The 16,996-nt window shown below is 37.9% G+C and overlaps 1 protein-coding gene across 1 annotated transcript in view; it reads right to left on the bottom strand.

The window, feature by feature from the left end:
- The window catches only part of LOC126470648 (uncharacterized), a 189,650-nt gene that overhangs the window by 21,861 nt on the left and 150,793 nt on the right, over positions 1 to 16,996 (bottom strand). Inside the window, exons 5-9 of the mRNA XM_050098630.1 lie at positions 13,279 to 13,407; positions 12,807 to 12,978; positions 1,970 to 2,115; positions 1,696 to 1,853; positions 1,437 to 1,609 (exon numbers count right to left, since the gene is read on the bottom strand). Of these exons, the coding sequence (XP_049954587.1) occupies positions 1,437 to 1,609; positions 1,696 to 1,853; positions 1,970 to 2,115; positions 12,807 to 12,978; positions 13,279 to 13,407 (778 nt within the window). The remainder of the gene's footprint in view (positions 1 to 1,436; positions 1,610 to 1,695; positions 1,854 to 1,969; positions 2,116 to 12,806; positions 12,979 to 13,278; positions 13,408 to 16,996) is intronic.

The following is a 16,996-nucleotide window of genomic DNA, read 5'->3' on the forward strand; positions in this document are numbered from 1 at the left end:
TCAGGAATACTCTTCTGAATTTAAACACTTCCACTGGCCACCAAACTCCCCAGGCATGAACATTATTGAGCACATCTGGAATGCCTTGCAACGTGCTGTTCAGAAGGGATCTCACCCCCTTCTACTGTTATGGATTTATGGACAGCCCTGCAGGAGTCATGGTGTCAGTTCCCTCCAGTACTACTTCAGACATTATTCGAGTCCATGCCACATCGTGTTGCGGCACTTCTGCATGCTCACGGAGGGCCTACATGATATTAGGCAGGTGTACCAGTTTCTTTGACTCTTCAGTGTAGTTGGTGGTGACTTCAATTTATTACATTAACAGTATATATAGTATTAGTATATATCATATTATAAGTATATATTTGGACAATAACTATGAGTACATGTGTTCTTTCCTCCTCCCACTTTTCCAATGAAGACTAGTTGAGATTTACTATTTGTATAAACTACTTCACACAGAACTAAATTCTCCAAGCACTGTGATGCAAATGGACTCACATACTCAGTCTGTTTGTTCTGCAAAACAACCATTAAGTAATGTATTTGTAACCATTCCATGAAGCCACATTATCCAAGCACTGTAGTCCAAATAACACAACATGCTCACTGTGTTTGCTCTAAAGAAAGCTCAAGTTCATCAGCTACATTACTATGTTCAAGTTCTTGGGTAGAGGGCTATTCAGTGCTCTTCATCTTCACTGTACATTTATTGGTTACCTTTACTGATTTCACCATTTATATTGTGCAATGAGTATTTCAATATTGTTTTCAAATAGTATATTACTTGGAAATTTCTCACTTAAAAAAAAAAAAAAAAAAAAAAACTCAGTGAGGCAATGTATTAAGTGTATCATACTTTTAACTGGAGAAATGTAACAATATTATGAAAAGGTAGTTGATACTAACCATACAGTGGAGATGCTAAGTTGCAGCTGGCACAACAAAAAGGCTGTCAGAAAGTGAGCTTTCAGCTGCCTACGCCTTCGTCACAAGTAGACAAAACACACATACACACACACAACTGCCACACACATGACCACAGTCTCTGGCTACTGAAGCCACTGTTGTGGCTACTGTTGTGCCTATCTGTGACTCAGTGTCTCGACTATATGGTGAGTAGTAACTATGCTTTCCTCCATAATATTGTTACATTCCACCCTGGATTTTTCTTTGTTTTAACTGGAGAAGCCTGATTCAAATAATGTGACCATCTTGGTACTGTAAGATGATATTTCACTGTTTAATTTCTCTTTATCCCCCAACTTAAACCTACAACTGTCTCACATACAAAGCAGAATCCTTCAAAATCAGTTACTCATTCTAAGTGTTCAAACAAAGGCAACTTTCAATGTAAATCAAGAAAAAATTGTAGATACAATCACATACACAAATCTATCTTATATACAAGTAATTGCCACTTTTCAACTCACTATGTTATTTTGGGCTGTTTCGGGGCTCATGTAATTCACTGCTCCATGATACTTTGTCCTCCGAATTTTGTCACATGGAAGTACAGTTTTGTAAGACGATACAAAGTCTGTCAGCTTTAATACACCACGGAAGAACACAAAATTTGATGGTTTTAAGTCACCATGAATAACACCTGGAACATCATCAGCACAATAAATGAGGCTGCTTATAGACATAAATCTGAAATTTCATTTAATCTACAATAATCTTTACACTCACCGCATTTATGCACTTCATTGACTGTTGTTAACATTTCATTCCAAAAATACAAAATATCATGCATGTTTAAATCATCGACGCTTTCAATTAGTTGTGCTAAGTCCACATCTCCCATTTCCAGCTGAATGAACAGTGACCGTACAGCCTGGTATTCTTTGCTGAAACAGAGATTACTGTCATTTTTATCTACATCAGTATAAATGAAATGTTTGCACTGAGTCTTGTGGAACTGAGAATAACCTTAGTCATTAATAAACATCTGTAAGAAACTTACTACTGAAACATGGTAACTGCTCTTGGACATGTCTTCAAGTGCTTCAAGATATCAATTTCATTCTGCTGGTTTAAAGCTATTTCAACATCGTTTGATATCAACACACATTTTAGTGCATACATTTTCCGTTCTTGCATTTCTACAGTCTGTAAAGAGAAGAAACACAATGATCAACAGGTATTGTAGCTGAAATGTGATGTGATTATCTTGTGCATGGCATCGTTTGATATCAACACACATTTTAGTGCATACATTTTCAGTTCTTGCATTTCTATAGTCTGTAAAGAGAAGAAACACAATGATCAACAGGTATTGTAGCTGAAATGTGATGTGATTATCTTGTGCATGGCAAGCTCCAAGTGCCCCATTACAACTTTGTAAAGTAATTACAAATTGAAAGTGGAACAATAAAAATGTACATGAAATGATTGTATGGGGCTCTCATAAACCACAAGTCCAAACACTAATTATGGAGGCTATTTCTTAAGTAGCAATACAATGTAACAACAGAATTTGAAAAATATATTTGTTCTGAATAGAAAATCCCACTTTTCACTTTTTAACTAAAAAAAAAAAAGAGAATAATCCCTTAGAAAATAAAACCATCCAGTTATTTGATATGGTAGAGATATTCTTCAGTATCCCTTTATCACATTTCCTCAATTTCCATTCTCCTGGGGAGTTTTAAGGAATTGAAAAATATAAGTCAGAAATTCTTACAATGATTTTTTCCTCCTATCTTCATCATCTGCCAGGCCTCTGACCTAATGAACTGAAAGGCTGCTAGGTTATCTTCTGAGAGCCCGGAACTGAATTTTTGTAGTGCTGCCCACCTGTTTCATATAACAGACCAACATTTGTCATTTCAATAGGGGACAGGCTATTTCCTACATTATCTTGAACTTTTTGTGTGGATTCAGAGTGATATGGAAAATCATGTTTGTGATGTGATCCAACCAATTTTAGACACTATTTCCACTGAAACAGCCCAGTTAACAACCAGTTTTAGACACTATTCTGTTGAAACAGTCCGGTTGACTCCACTGAGCATTCAACACGGCAGTTGGCTTTCAGGACTGCTATGTCTAAAAGACATAGCAATACTGGAAAATTGTCATTGGACTGAAGATCAGCAGACATTTCATATTTGGTAATGTCAGCATGGGCAAGAGAAATGTCAGCATGGGTAAGGAAGCAAATGGAAATGTTAATAAGTAAGAGCAATCTTGTGGTTAGTTAAAATCTACCACTTGATTTCTGTTCAGAAGACAACTATGTTCCAATAACACAAGGCATTCAAGAACACAAGCCCTGGTAAGTTGTTTTTGTATGTCCACAGCATACAATATGCATCAAAATCTAAAACAAGGAAGAATGACAAGGAGAAATATTTAATTAGCTCTATGGGAGCTCTTTCATCAAATGGGCCACAAGGAAGAAAATATGGAGCAAATAATATGATTTTCAGTGTTGTGTGGATGACAATCATCACTGCCAGCTACCTGTTTGTTAGATGAACAGGAATGAAAATGTACGCAATATTCGTGAACACTGCTGCAACAATTTTCAGTCAATTTGCCTATAATGTCCATGCCTATTAATTAATTTGAGCCATTCTGGCATACTAATCTATTATTTAAACAATAGAAAATACAGGATGGAATAATGACAATATTATCAAAAGCATGGATTGCTACTCACCACATAGAGGAGACAAGCACAACAAAAAGATTGCTATACCCTTGATATTTTGGCCAAAGGGCCTTCTCCTAAAGTAGAAAACACAAACAAGAATGGCACGCACGCACACACACACACACACACACACACACACACACACACACACACACACACACACGATCACTGTCTCTAGTGTGCATGCTGGAATTAGGGAAAGAAAATGGGTGAGAGTGGTTCATAGGTCGAGGCTCAACAGGTTTCTCTAGCACACGAAAGTTTGGAAAATAAACTTGAAAATGCAAAGAAGAGTGGTCAATTTGATGGTCTAGGATTAATTATATTGGGTGGGAATAATGTCAGATGTGAAATACTGCACCCCTCATCAATGTGGTCAGATAGCTGTTATTTATTTTTATCTTAAAAATTTTGCCTCAGTGGTAGCCATCTAAAACAGTGGTGTACCAACATGAAGGTCAGCTGCTTTCACTGCCACATTGATAGACCCTAACATTTTAACTAACACAGGAAAGAGATACCTTCTTTGGATGTCACCTTCTGTCTTTTGATTAAAATCAATGAATCAAGATGAACTCATATCCTGTTACTTTGTTATTCTTACAAGTTAGTTCTTCTTGTGGACTATTCACTTGAGGTCTCATAATTGGTTATGTGTAGGCACTCATGTTGACACATTCATCCCAATGCTAATGTTGAAAGATTGGGGTTTATGAACCACATTGGTTAAATGAGAAGCATGGGAAGTACTGATTCATGCTGGTAGAGCTTGTGTACATGGGTAAACCTAATACCCATTTAGTCATATTCTCCCTTCCCATTGACAGGATCCATCTGCTCTTGCTAGAGCAAGGACATTGATGCAGAGCAAGTCAGAACTTGACCATCATTCTACAGGTCTCTCATTATTATAGTGCATCTAGCAACCAAATTGCACAAGCTGAAATGCAACCCACTGTGCAAAAACATGAACATTTGCATCACTTCAAGCCATATGCAACATTTCATCTGCAACAATGTGAAGTTCAGCAAGCCACCTTAGTGTTTAACCATCGTCAAGAGTGGCAGCTTGCCTAACGTACATGCAATGCTACAGCCAGAGAGCTCACCAAACAAATTAGGAATAGCTGACAGAGTTCCCTCAGATTCTCACTATTTAGCACCATCCAGGGAGCATGAGCATGTTAAAGAATGCTACATACATGGATGGCTAGCATTAGACCAGTTCACAGTTCTATGCATGTTAGCAAATACCAGTCACCAACCCCAGGTATTTCCTTGACTATTGAGCTTTTGTAGTTGTACACAGTTGGGGTATTTAATCTTTAAGGAGTAACACCGTCATAGAATTTCCAAGAAATCATTTGTTTTTTCTGGCTTAGAAGATGCTTTGAACCTTCTAAAATATGAGGCACAAAGTCTAATCCCTGAAAGAAAGTTTTCAATGGAACTCTGAGCTCCTCCTCTAGCACCTCAGATGGCCTTACACCATGTTCACCAAATTTATACCCCCTGTAGTGTCTGGATATAGTTAGAAGCATTTCAAAACAATAATACATTAGATTGGCATCAGTATATGTACCAAGAAGACAACTCGTTTGCTTAGAAACTTGATTTTTGTGTGCATTATTTATTTTTGATAGTTTATTTGTGATCTTATCCAATGCAGCACTGAAGCAGTATGTCATAAAAGCGTCCAAATAATAGATATGAGGCTGAGAGCAGTTTGGAAGGAGTCACTGCCTCTGCAAAGAAACTGAAATTCAGTGACCAAAATTTTGATGTGAAGTATGGATCGCACTATAGGCCTATAAATTTACTTTCAATTTTCTCTTTTATTTCTCAACACATTAAATGTAAAACATGCAATGCAGACATCACATTGCAAGAACAAAGTCATTGAGGCTTAGGCATCACAATAATTATTGCTTGTCAACTGCCCAGAAGTTACTATACCAAACAGTAAGAGTATCCAGCACACATATGAAATCAACTCCCAAATCATCAAAGCAATGCAACTGCTTGAAGTAAGGCTAAATGGAATTCTAAAGTTTTGTGCATTCATGTAATTGCCACAACCAATATTTCAGTTGTTCTATGATCAACTAGTGGATATGATTTCTATCACAATGGCAACAGTATGATAGGTCAGTCCTGGAATAGCAGATTAGTGGTAAGAGTTTATTGTTTTCGTTAGTGCATGTTTATAACCACATTTCAAAAGTTCAAATACATTTCTGCCAGAAAATGAATTTTCAAAAAATGTCACAGAACTCCAACAATTTTCAATCCTTTTATTTAAAAATTTAACAACAACTTTGAAATAACATTTCAAAGTGAATCATGTAAGAGATTTTTGATGAGTTAAATTAACACTCCATTACATGCTAAGTATGTGACAGATACACGTTTGAGCATGTTTGATGACAGGTTTAGCCATGCACGGGCAATGTTGTCTTCCTCTCTTCTGTTCCTCAAGCACGCGTTCCTTAACAGGTTAGTCAAGCATTGTTGCATATCCCACACATGAGAGGCAATTAATTTACTTTTGTATCTGATAGATATGTCTCATGTTTTTTAGTAAGTATTTCTAAATGTTTCATTTTTTTTATTTTACCCTTCAATTTTCGTTTTAGTGTAGATTGTGATACCTTGTGATTATAATTATTTTTGTGAAAATGCGATTTGTGTACCTGATACATACTCATGTAGCTCTCTGATACAATACATGTATTTATGTTAGTTTGTCTATTCCAAATTTTCTGACTAACTTTACTTTGTCCATGGTACTTGTACATAATTTGTTTTTCCAAAACCCAGATTTTTTACTGTCAGATTCAAAATAGTGACAAAAACAGCACAGTATGATCTTGATAACCCTGTCAACATCCAACAAATTCATCAACTTCTATTTGATGGCTTTGAGCAGAGTGATGACAAAGAAAGTCTACTTTCATTAACTTCAGCTCCTGAAAGGAATATCAAACCTCATTCTAGAGGTTCCACAAGATGGAGTAGACACTGAGAGGAGAGGTTCAAGAATACGAAGAGAATTATGACACTGAACAAAGTGATTCAGACCTCCACCTAATTTTAGAGACATTGAAACCTCTTATATTTGTCTCAAAAAGCAACTCCCAGGCACAGTCGGAAAGGCAAAAGAGTCACAGATCATTTTGGAAAGCTGGCTCTGTTTATTTTATGACAGCATGTTAAAAATAGTTGTAATGTTCACTAACTAATATACTGCTAGCATCCAACATAATTATTCATGTGAAGAGATGCTAAAAGACCGACAAAATTGAAATAAAAGCATTTATTGGTGTTCTCTATACTGCTGGAATTTATAAAGCAGGGAAACTGCGCCTTTCAGATTTATGGGCTGGTGATGGATTCTGAATTGAGATACTCTGTCTCACCACAGGCATCAACAGGTCTCACTTCTTATTTCAAACTCTAAAATTCAATGACAGGCAAACCAGAGAAGAGAAAAGAGCACTTAATTATCTTGCCCCTATAAGGGGCAATTTTTAAAAATTCATCAAGAGGTGTAAAGAGATATATCAAGCAGAAGACTTCACCATCGATGAGAAATTGGAGGCTTTTAGGGGTATGTGCAACTTTATTCAATATATATCTCCCAAGAGAGCCAAATATGGAGTTAAAATATTTGCTGCTGTAGATTCAAGCATGTATTATACATGCAACAAGGAAATTTATACAGGCAAGCAACCTGATGGCCCTTTCCAGGTTAGTAATAACTCTGTGGATGTTGTTCAATGCCTTGTAGCTCCTCTCAGAAAATCCAGTTGTAATATAACAGCTGAAAACTGGTTCAGTGATGTTACTCTCCTTCGGTCCTTGTCAACAAAAGACAGCCTGTCGTATGTGGGGACTTTAAAAAAGATCAAATGGCAAATTCCAAAAGAAATTAAAGATTTAAGAAACAGATAGGCATTCTGCAGCATTTTGCTTTCAAGAAAGAAGGCACTATAGTTTCATATGTGCCACACAACAAAAAGAATAAGAAGAATATGCTCCAGATTTCCAGTATGTATCTGGATGGAGCAATTGATGAAGTAAGTGGGGAAAAAAGAAAACCAGAAATGATTATGTATTATAATAAATATAAACTTGATGTGGACATGGTTGACAAAATTTGTTCTGCTTAGTGTCCACAGAGGCATGAAAAGGTGGCCAATGGCAGTGTCTAAACACAGTTGGTATCAACAGCTAAGTTATTTGCCTCGGAAATTGACAAAACATGCTACCTCTCTGACTTTTCCTTCCTCAGCTTGAGAAAAAGGGCATAAATGGATCATTGCATTAGGTGATCATGGCTCCCACTATGGCCTTATGTCATCAAGAACTTCTTCCTCAAGATCAAATACCACAAACTTCAAGCAATTCTGCAACATCTGATGCTGAAGCCCATAAATGTAAGTGCCACCAACCTTGCTGGGACAATGAAAACAAAACGGTCCAAAGGACGTGGCCAATATTTATGCCTACAACCAAGCAACTATTTTTGTGTTGGTAGCTGTAAAATTGATCATGACAATGATGAAAGTAATTCAGAGTGACGTTCTGTAAAAGTAGGGGTTATTGGGGACATTTTTTTGTTTGTTTCTTTTTTACTAGTACTTGTAGTACTAGTCAGGTTTAACTCTTTTGACTGAATTTCTATGAACTAGTTTATTCAAAAAGTTTATACATAGTTTATTTAATAAATAAAATCCTTACTTTGATGTTGTATGTGTACTTTTTCACCTGAGGAACCCAAAACGTTACTTTTTCTGTTAACTAAATGTGTATCTCACAGATACAAGGTGTGTATTGGAGTACAATTGGATGACGTGTGTAAATGAGTGTTAAACAATATCTGTTAACAAATAACTGTCCTTTTCTTTGGTGAAAACTGGTTCTCTTTATTCAAACACTTGCCAACTACACAAAAATTAATATTCCTAAAATCCCCTATGTGATTTACTAGCTATACTCTGTTATAACTTCTTTTTTGCACACTGTGTGGTTCTTTAGTGGATACAGGAGTGCAGAACAGATGCTGTTCATGAACAGAGGATGAAGAGACTAATTTATTCTACATCCCATATCAAATAGTAAAAACAATACAAACAATACATAACTCTGTAGCTGTAGTTGCAGCATCAGTCACTACCAGTGGCTTTGGATATTGAAACTTATACAGATACAAAAGATTTATAAATATGTCGCTCTTCAATACAATGTCTACACAGATGATGTCATGCCCTGGCCACTATAAAAATCTGTAAATGTTAGAGATGGCAAAAACATAAAAATGGCTCAGTGCATGAATGTTCAAACTTTAATACACCCACTGCTACAGCTCCGGAGAGGGAATGCTTGCATTTCACTTGCAACAGCATAATCGTTTGTGGCATCACCCTTGTCCTGCAGTGGCAGCTGTAGGAAATGCAGCGGCGTAACTGGAAGTATATGTATTTCAAAGTGTGGCTAACTGGGTAGTGGCTGATACTACAAACTCATGTAGATTACATAGATTATTTTCTTTTTTCCAGATTCAAACTGGCACTAGTTAAAATGTGTGTCACAGATAGGCTGTTACAGTCGTGTTATGCCTTAACACCCAACTCTGGCTCCAATTACAATGAACATCTTCATAATAGCAGCCTTCAAATACCCTACAAGTACAGACATATGTGGGATCAATGCATAGCTTGCTCCCTATTAAGTACTAATATTTTCATTTCCCAATCACAAGTGAATGTTGACTTGCTCAGATAGCTCAGCACCTTAAAGCATCCATTTCTAGGACATGGGCAGGAGCATCAGCCCATGATCAAATTCACCTTGCAGTTTAACTAAGGGGTCTTGTGTGCTGATCAGCCTGGATGTAATTTTTAGGTTGCTTTCCACATCCCTTTAGGCACATATCACACTGGTGCCCATGTTCCACCTCAGTTAAATGACGTGACACACAGAAGTACCATACCAGTCCCGATCTGGCATTTGGTGGATTTAAGGCACCACACTGGATAGATGGATGGATCTGGTATCTGATCAGGTTCTGTACCAACAACTGGGCACGTTCTGCTGAGGATATTCCTCTCTATTTTATGGAGGTTTAGGGTGTGCTACCAATTTCAAAGCTCACATCACAATGAAACCGACGACATGCCCAAAACTGATGGTGTGCCCCAGTTTTTTTCATGCCTACTCAGTCCCTGTAACTTTACTGGTGCAAGACAAATTGGAACTACATCTAGTTACATCTTTGGTTGTTATCAAACCTGTCTTCTCTATTGATAGGACTACTCTGTTGGTAATTGTGAAGAAAACTAACAGCAGCCTTCAGCTCTGTGGTGTTAAATTCACAGTCTATTACTGATACCTATCCCTTACCCTGCCTGGACGAACTCTTTATATGGCTTTCCAGGTGCCAATATTTTTTCCAAAATAGATTGTCAGAAGCCTGTTTACAATTCCCCCTGGGTGATGATACCAAATGTCTTCTCATAGTGAATACCCCCTTTGGGTTATATCAAGACCAGTGACTGCCATTTGGTGTGGCTAGCACCCATGTCAGTTTCCAATGATTTTTGGAGCAACTCACAACTTCTGTGCCAGGGTGCATTAACTACCTGGATAATACTGTGGTCTCAGGTTCCTCAGCAGATGAACATTTGTGCCTTGTTCACAGTGTTACAGGCCACCAGTTTGAAATGTCACTTGGACAAATCACAATTTCTTTCATCCACCTACCATCGCCCTCAGTTTTGAAGTCTTGCATGCTGGTGTCAAGCCTTTACTCTAGCACGTCAAAGCCATTACAGCTTTGCTGCATTCACCAACATCAAAGAGTTGCAAGCCATTCTCAGGAAGATTGCATACTACCATAAATGTCTTCCTGGTGCAGCCACACTGGCCCAGCCATATGCTCTCTTACAGAAAGATGTTCCTTTTCACTGGTCGCCCACCTGTGAGAGTGCTTTTACCCTATTAAATACACTTGGCACCTTGCTTGGTTAGCTTCCAACCAGGCCATCATCTTGTTTTCACCACAGATGCCTCCCTGTATGGCCTTAGGGTCGTTCTCATGCACAAATATGCAGACGGTTCCCAACGCCCTATTGCTTATGCTTCCAAAACTCTGAATCAGATGCAACAGCACTACTCACAGATACAAAAAGAAACCCTTGCTATTGTGTATGCGCTGAAAAAATTTCATATTTTCCTAAAAAATTCTAAGTTTCATTTGATTACTGATCATAAACCTGTGGTTTCTCTTTTCAACAATTCTGCATCTTTGCCAGACAAAGCAGCTCACCACCTGCAATGCTGGGCTCTGATTTATCATGCTATAAATATGAGATTCATTTACAACCCACACCACAAAACACTTATGTGGATGTTCTTTCTTGGTTGCTGATTGGTCCCGATCCAGCATTTAATCAGGATGAAAGCATTTAATCAGGATGAACTGTTGTGCTTCCATTTAGACATTGAAGTCAAAATACCGTGGACAAAATTGCTGGCCTCTCGGTATGTGTTTTGGCCGGGTATTAACAATGAGATCACATGCATTGTGACAGCCTGTCTGCAGTGTGCCACCCATCAAGTGGCGGCATGGGTATTTCTTTTCCCGTGGCCTGGCCCCAGCGCCTCTGGGAGTGTATTCATGCTGATTCTGTGGGACCTTTCCTTAACTCCTTTTGGCTTGAAGCGGATGCTTTCTCAAAGTTCCCTTATGTGGTTTGTTGCCCATCCATATCCATTGCAGCTACAGCTCTCAAAGATTTTTTTCCCTTAGAACGACTGCTGTATACACTTGTCACAGATAACGGTCCACTGTTTGTGTCTCACGATTTTGAAGATTTTTGTACAGATAGTGAGTGGCATCTGGCATGTTATATCCCCTCCCTTTCATCCTCAGTACAATGTAGAGGTGGAGCAGCTGGTGGTGTACATTCAACACCCAGATGAAAAAATATATCATTCAATCTTGTCTCGACACAGCACTTGATAGGTTCTTGAGTTCATATAGGTTCACTCCAGTCAGTGAACGCAGCCTGATCAAGCTGCTTCACAGCTGCCAGCCCCATATGCCACTTAATCTGCTCTGGCCAACACCCAGCCCCCCATCAGCACCCACACACAGTGATTCCATCCGGGCTCCATAGCCTGGGTCTGCAGGTCTGACCAGTGCATTAAGTGGATATTAGCAGTCATCCATCATTTTTCAGGCAATGCATCGTGCACACCTCTGATGGCTTGGTGTTATGACACAACAACCAGCTCCGACCACGTGTGACTGACAGTGCACCAGAGAGCCCTCTGCTCCTGTGGCCACATTCACCATCTGTGCTGGTCCACATGGCATGGTCCACACCTCCTCCAGCTCCAGTGCCATCTTCACTCTGGGGGCTGACTGAAGAGTAATCAATGCTGGGCCACCTTCATGTTCACAGCCCCTGTCACCGGAGTCGTCTTCTCCACTGCCTACATTTTTGAGTGGCTGACCAGATGTGGACATGGGTACAGCACCATCACCAATGCTCCCTTTGATCTCTCATGGTGGAGTGGGTGCCATATTTTCCTGTGCCAGCATGACACCTGCTCCAGCAGTCGTCACCTACCGATGAAGACATGGACATCTCTACATGAACACTTCTCCTCAAGAGGGAAGGAGTAATGTCATTATATAGTGTGAGTGAGCATACTCAAACAGTGCATGATACACGTGCCTCCGCAGCCAGCCTAGAGAGGTCGCTACACAACCTGGACCTCTGTGTGTACAACAGCCCAACATAAGCCCTTGGCCTCACTTACATTTACTTGATTATTGTATGCTTACCTACGAAACTGTATATTGATCTGCTCTATAGTTATTTGTACTGTTCCATACTTCATTCATTGTTATTGAGGATCTCTTCATGTGGAAGCAAAACAAAACTTGGTTGGTGTTACTTCTGATATTGTGTCCGTACAACATTACAACAGTTTTATAATTCTATAATTTATTATAAAATCACTTGGAAATTTCTTTTGAAACCTTCTGAAATGTGTGACACTGAAAGGGTTATAGCATATATAAAATAAAACAAGCTTTCTGACAAAAGTCTTATTTAAACTTAATTACCCGGCACATAACACTTGATGGTCCATAGCCCATAACATCCACAATTCTGAAACGTCTTCCTCTTACGTTGACATAGAGTGGGCTTCTGATGCGTGCATATTCAAGTCTGTTGGTATGCTCTTGTACATTGGCAGCAGAAGCAGATCTTGGAACATCATGTCCTCGACAATGCCTACAAAATATTTTAATGTGAATATTGTTCCATAAATACACTTCTAAAGAATAAACTTTATGTATCTATTCAAGAGACTATATCTCAATACAAAGTTCCATTTTTTGAAAATTGATATATAGTCAACTGGAAGTATGTGACTTTTGTAAATGTTTGTAAAATAACTGTATAGTGTATAGTATTTTGTCACAACTGAAGATGTCAGTTGTCTGCCATAATCAGTAATATGAATATTTTGCAAGCATTTAAATGATTGTTGATGAAATAAATTATTATACAAATTTAAGTTGTCATTAATACCTTTTACTACCAGTACCACTTTGGTTATTTGTTGCAGTATTGTCAGAAAAATCATCTGGGAGAGCTCGTTTATTGGACTGCTGCTGCCGTGGGCCTTCTTTAGTGGATTGCTCCTCTGATGTCTCTGTACTGTAATATGAACACAGATTAAATAATAACAATGATTTACATCCCTGCTCACACACCATTACATATCAGCTTTAGTTCCAAACCTCACACAAATGGGAGACAACAACTGAATTTAAAGCGCATGAAGAAATGCTTATAATGCAATATTCTCTACAGTAACTCTTGCTTGTCATTGCTTTTCTATAATATAATGTTTGAAACATTGTGTTTACTGTAAACTAAGGTGCTCTAAACTCTTCTGCCTATCTGAAAAAGCAAATACTAGAGACACTGAAAAATCTATGGTCATTGCTCACCATATAATTTAAACAGAAAGAATTTTATTACAATTTGGTTAGCTATTCAGTCACATATTTATTAGAATCAGCACTAAATATCAAAAACTCAATGCTGATGGCTGTTGAGATTATCATCTCACTAGCTTAAGTTGTATTTAAAATAGAGAAGTGCTTTTCACAGTCAGGGTGCCTACATGGACAAGGAAAAATAATTCCCGGATTTTTCGGTTGAAAATACACTTTCTCCCGGGTGAAAATACACTTTTTCCATGTTAAGTGACAGCATACTTTTTCTCGGCACTTATCAATCCTTTTATGGTTTATGGTTTTATACACCTGTGTAGAATTTCCCAGCACTTTAGAAAATGAAACTCAGGGGGAAAAAACACATTTTGGAAAGATCTTTGATGTGCAGCAACATATGCACTGCATATTTCCGTGTTACGAAGGTATAAATTTGAATTCCACCAAACACCGCATGTTGCCTTCCAAAGCATTAAAATCGAGATTGCAACGCGCTTTTGTAAGCGAGTCACAGCTCATGTCACCTAATCTCACCAGCTGATGACAGCATTTGACACGTGATGTAGTCAGATCACTCTTAAGTAGCGCTAACACACAAATAAGAAAAATTAATGGATTAAATTAATGTACAATTGTTGCTACAAGAAAAACAAAGCTATCACATATAACATTGGTCTCTAAGATTAATAAGCTGCAAGAGGAGCTAAGCTTCCACATGTATTGTTGATATTTTTTGCACGTCATACATCACATAAATGTGTCAGTAAATTTTTTTAATAACGACGTAAATGTCTGATCTTCTGGGCTCGAAATTCTTCATATGGTCGTCCCCAAACAGTTGATTTTTAAATGAGAGTGAAATGCTCTGTGATTTAAGAAATTCATCGTACACTCTCTCACATAGTTTATCTTACATAAAAGGAAATATACTTTGAAAGTAACGCTTTTCAAAGCAATATTTACAATATTTTTCCGTGACCATTTAGAAAGGTACATTTCAGCAGTTGCCAGAGAGCGCCAGATAACAGGCGTCACTGCACTTGCGCAGCTACAATGACACATGAAGCCCGCATGTTCGTACGTGTGAAACATTAAAAGATCTTGCATTAAAATGAATCTAATGTAAGAAACTGTCACGTCATGCTCATTGGAGGCAATTTGTTGTTAAGAAGCACTGCACAGTCTTCCTAAAGCCTTTGACACACTTTGCTGTTGGCAGACGCTTGTAAGAGCACTGTGTTTTGTTGTTGTATATGGCACATTTTCTTTGCGACTTAAGTTTTATTTTCGTTTTTTTCACTCGTTCATGTTTTGTTGCTGCAGTATTATTCTGCAGAAGCGGGATACAGGAAATTTTTTGGTTAGAGTATTGGTTCTTATCAGTCGAAGTCACAAAAATTTAACTGAAAACTAAAACAATGAAAAATTCCCGGAACTCAAAAAGATTCCCGGGTTTTTCCCGGTTTTCTCCCGGATGAAAAAATTCCCAGGTTTTTCCCGGATCTCCCGGTTGTCCCGGGTCGTAGACACCCTGACAGTACTGAGAAATTTAAAAATAACTTGATCATTAGCTTCACAATTTTTTCTAGTTCTTTTCAGAAGTAATCTGTTTTAGCAGCATCAACTATTAGTAATTAATATATCTGAAATTTTTTCACACAAGATGCTTCTCACTATGTTCCAATGGTATGGCGAGGAACACAAATGGTTACAAGGGAATAAAAAACTGTACATGACTAAATACTTCAAAATAAATGAATACTGGTTCATTTTATTTTCTGTCTTTTCAGAAGTATAAACTTTTGCTGTTGAAGCATTTCTCTGAAAACCTCTTACACGATAGTGATCACTGATGCCACTGAAATCCAGAAGAAACAGCATCTTGTTAGAAAGGGTATGCAATACATTACTTACAAATAAAAGGAAATTACAGCAGGAAGCCCTAACAAGTGAATAATCATTTAAAACATTCTAATTTTAACATTCTGTTTCCAATACATGCACCCTGCTAAAATAGAACTGGAGGAAACATTGCTTAAAAGCATCTGAATCAGAATAAAAGGGAAGAACGGAACCAAATGACTAACTGACTTGAATATATCATCACATTTAAAAACTGGTTCAGACAAATGACTTCAGTTATGTTTGTTTCTCTGTAATATTTAGGATCATCACTACTGAAAATGAAATAAACACCATGTATAAATCCAAAAAGCATAGTTTCTGGCAAAAATTAATAATACAAAAACATACACATCATTTTTCAAGATTAACTGGGAGGGATTTCATTGTGTTCTAAAATGCTAATATCATGTAATCTATAGCCCAACAAACTTGTGTTTCAGAGGAAAACAGACAAAGAACTTAGTGATCCCAAGATCAAATGAAAAATGGAACACTAAGAATGAAATTCTTAATCTATAGCCCAACAAACTTGTGTTTCAGAGGAAAACAGACAAAGAACTTAGTGATCCCAAGATCAAATGAAAAATGGAACACTAAGAATGAAATTCTATAGCCCGTAGTATTTTCTTCTCTGGAAAAACAATACCGTAACAAGTACGTATGCATAGTTCAGCTCAAGTAGTTTCATAGTTTCACAATACACCACTGTCCTTCCCAGTACACAGTCTGCTTTGGTACACTATACAAGGCACGACAATAAAGTAATGAGTCTGATGTGAAAAACAATGTTGCTTACCGTTTTAGTCAAGTTTAGTGTTGTCGCCTTCAAAGTAGTTCCCTTCTGATTGCACACACTTCTTCCAGCGCTTCTGCCATTGATGGTAACATTTCTGGAACTCATCTTCTGTAATATCCTCCAAGATTCTCATCACAGCTTTTTGGACATCTTGCGTTGTTTGAAAATGGTGTCCCTTGACTGCCGTTTTGACTCTTGGAAATAGAAACAAGTTGCACGGAGCGATATCTGGTGAATAAGGTGGCTGTGGTACTACTGAAATTTGTTTTGAGGTTAAAAATTGCTGTACTGACAGAGCAGTATGGGATGGTGCATTATCGTGATGCAGAATCCAATTATCAGCAATGTTGTCACGGACACGAAGAACTCTTTTATGAAGTCTTTCTAAAATTTCTTTGTAGTAATATTGGTTAACTGTTTGTCCAGGAGGCACCCACTCTTTATGAACAATTCCCTTGGAATCAAAGAGACACAGAAGCATGCATTTCACTTTTGACTTTGACATGTGAGCTTTTTTTGGTCTGGGTGATCCCTTTGAGCACCATTGCGAACTTTGGCATTTTGTCTCTGGATCGTACTAAAAAAA

This window comes from Schistocerca serialis, chromosome 3, assembly GCF_023864345.2.
Source record: "Schistocerca serialis cubense isolate TAMUIC-IGC-003099 chromosome 3, iqSchSeri2.2, whole genome shotgun sequence".
Classification (NCBI taxonomy): Eukaryota; Metazoa; Arthropoda; class Insecta; order Orthoptera; family Acrididae; genus Schistocerca; species Schistocerca serialis.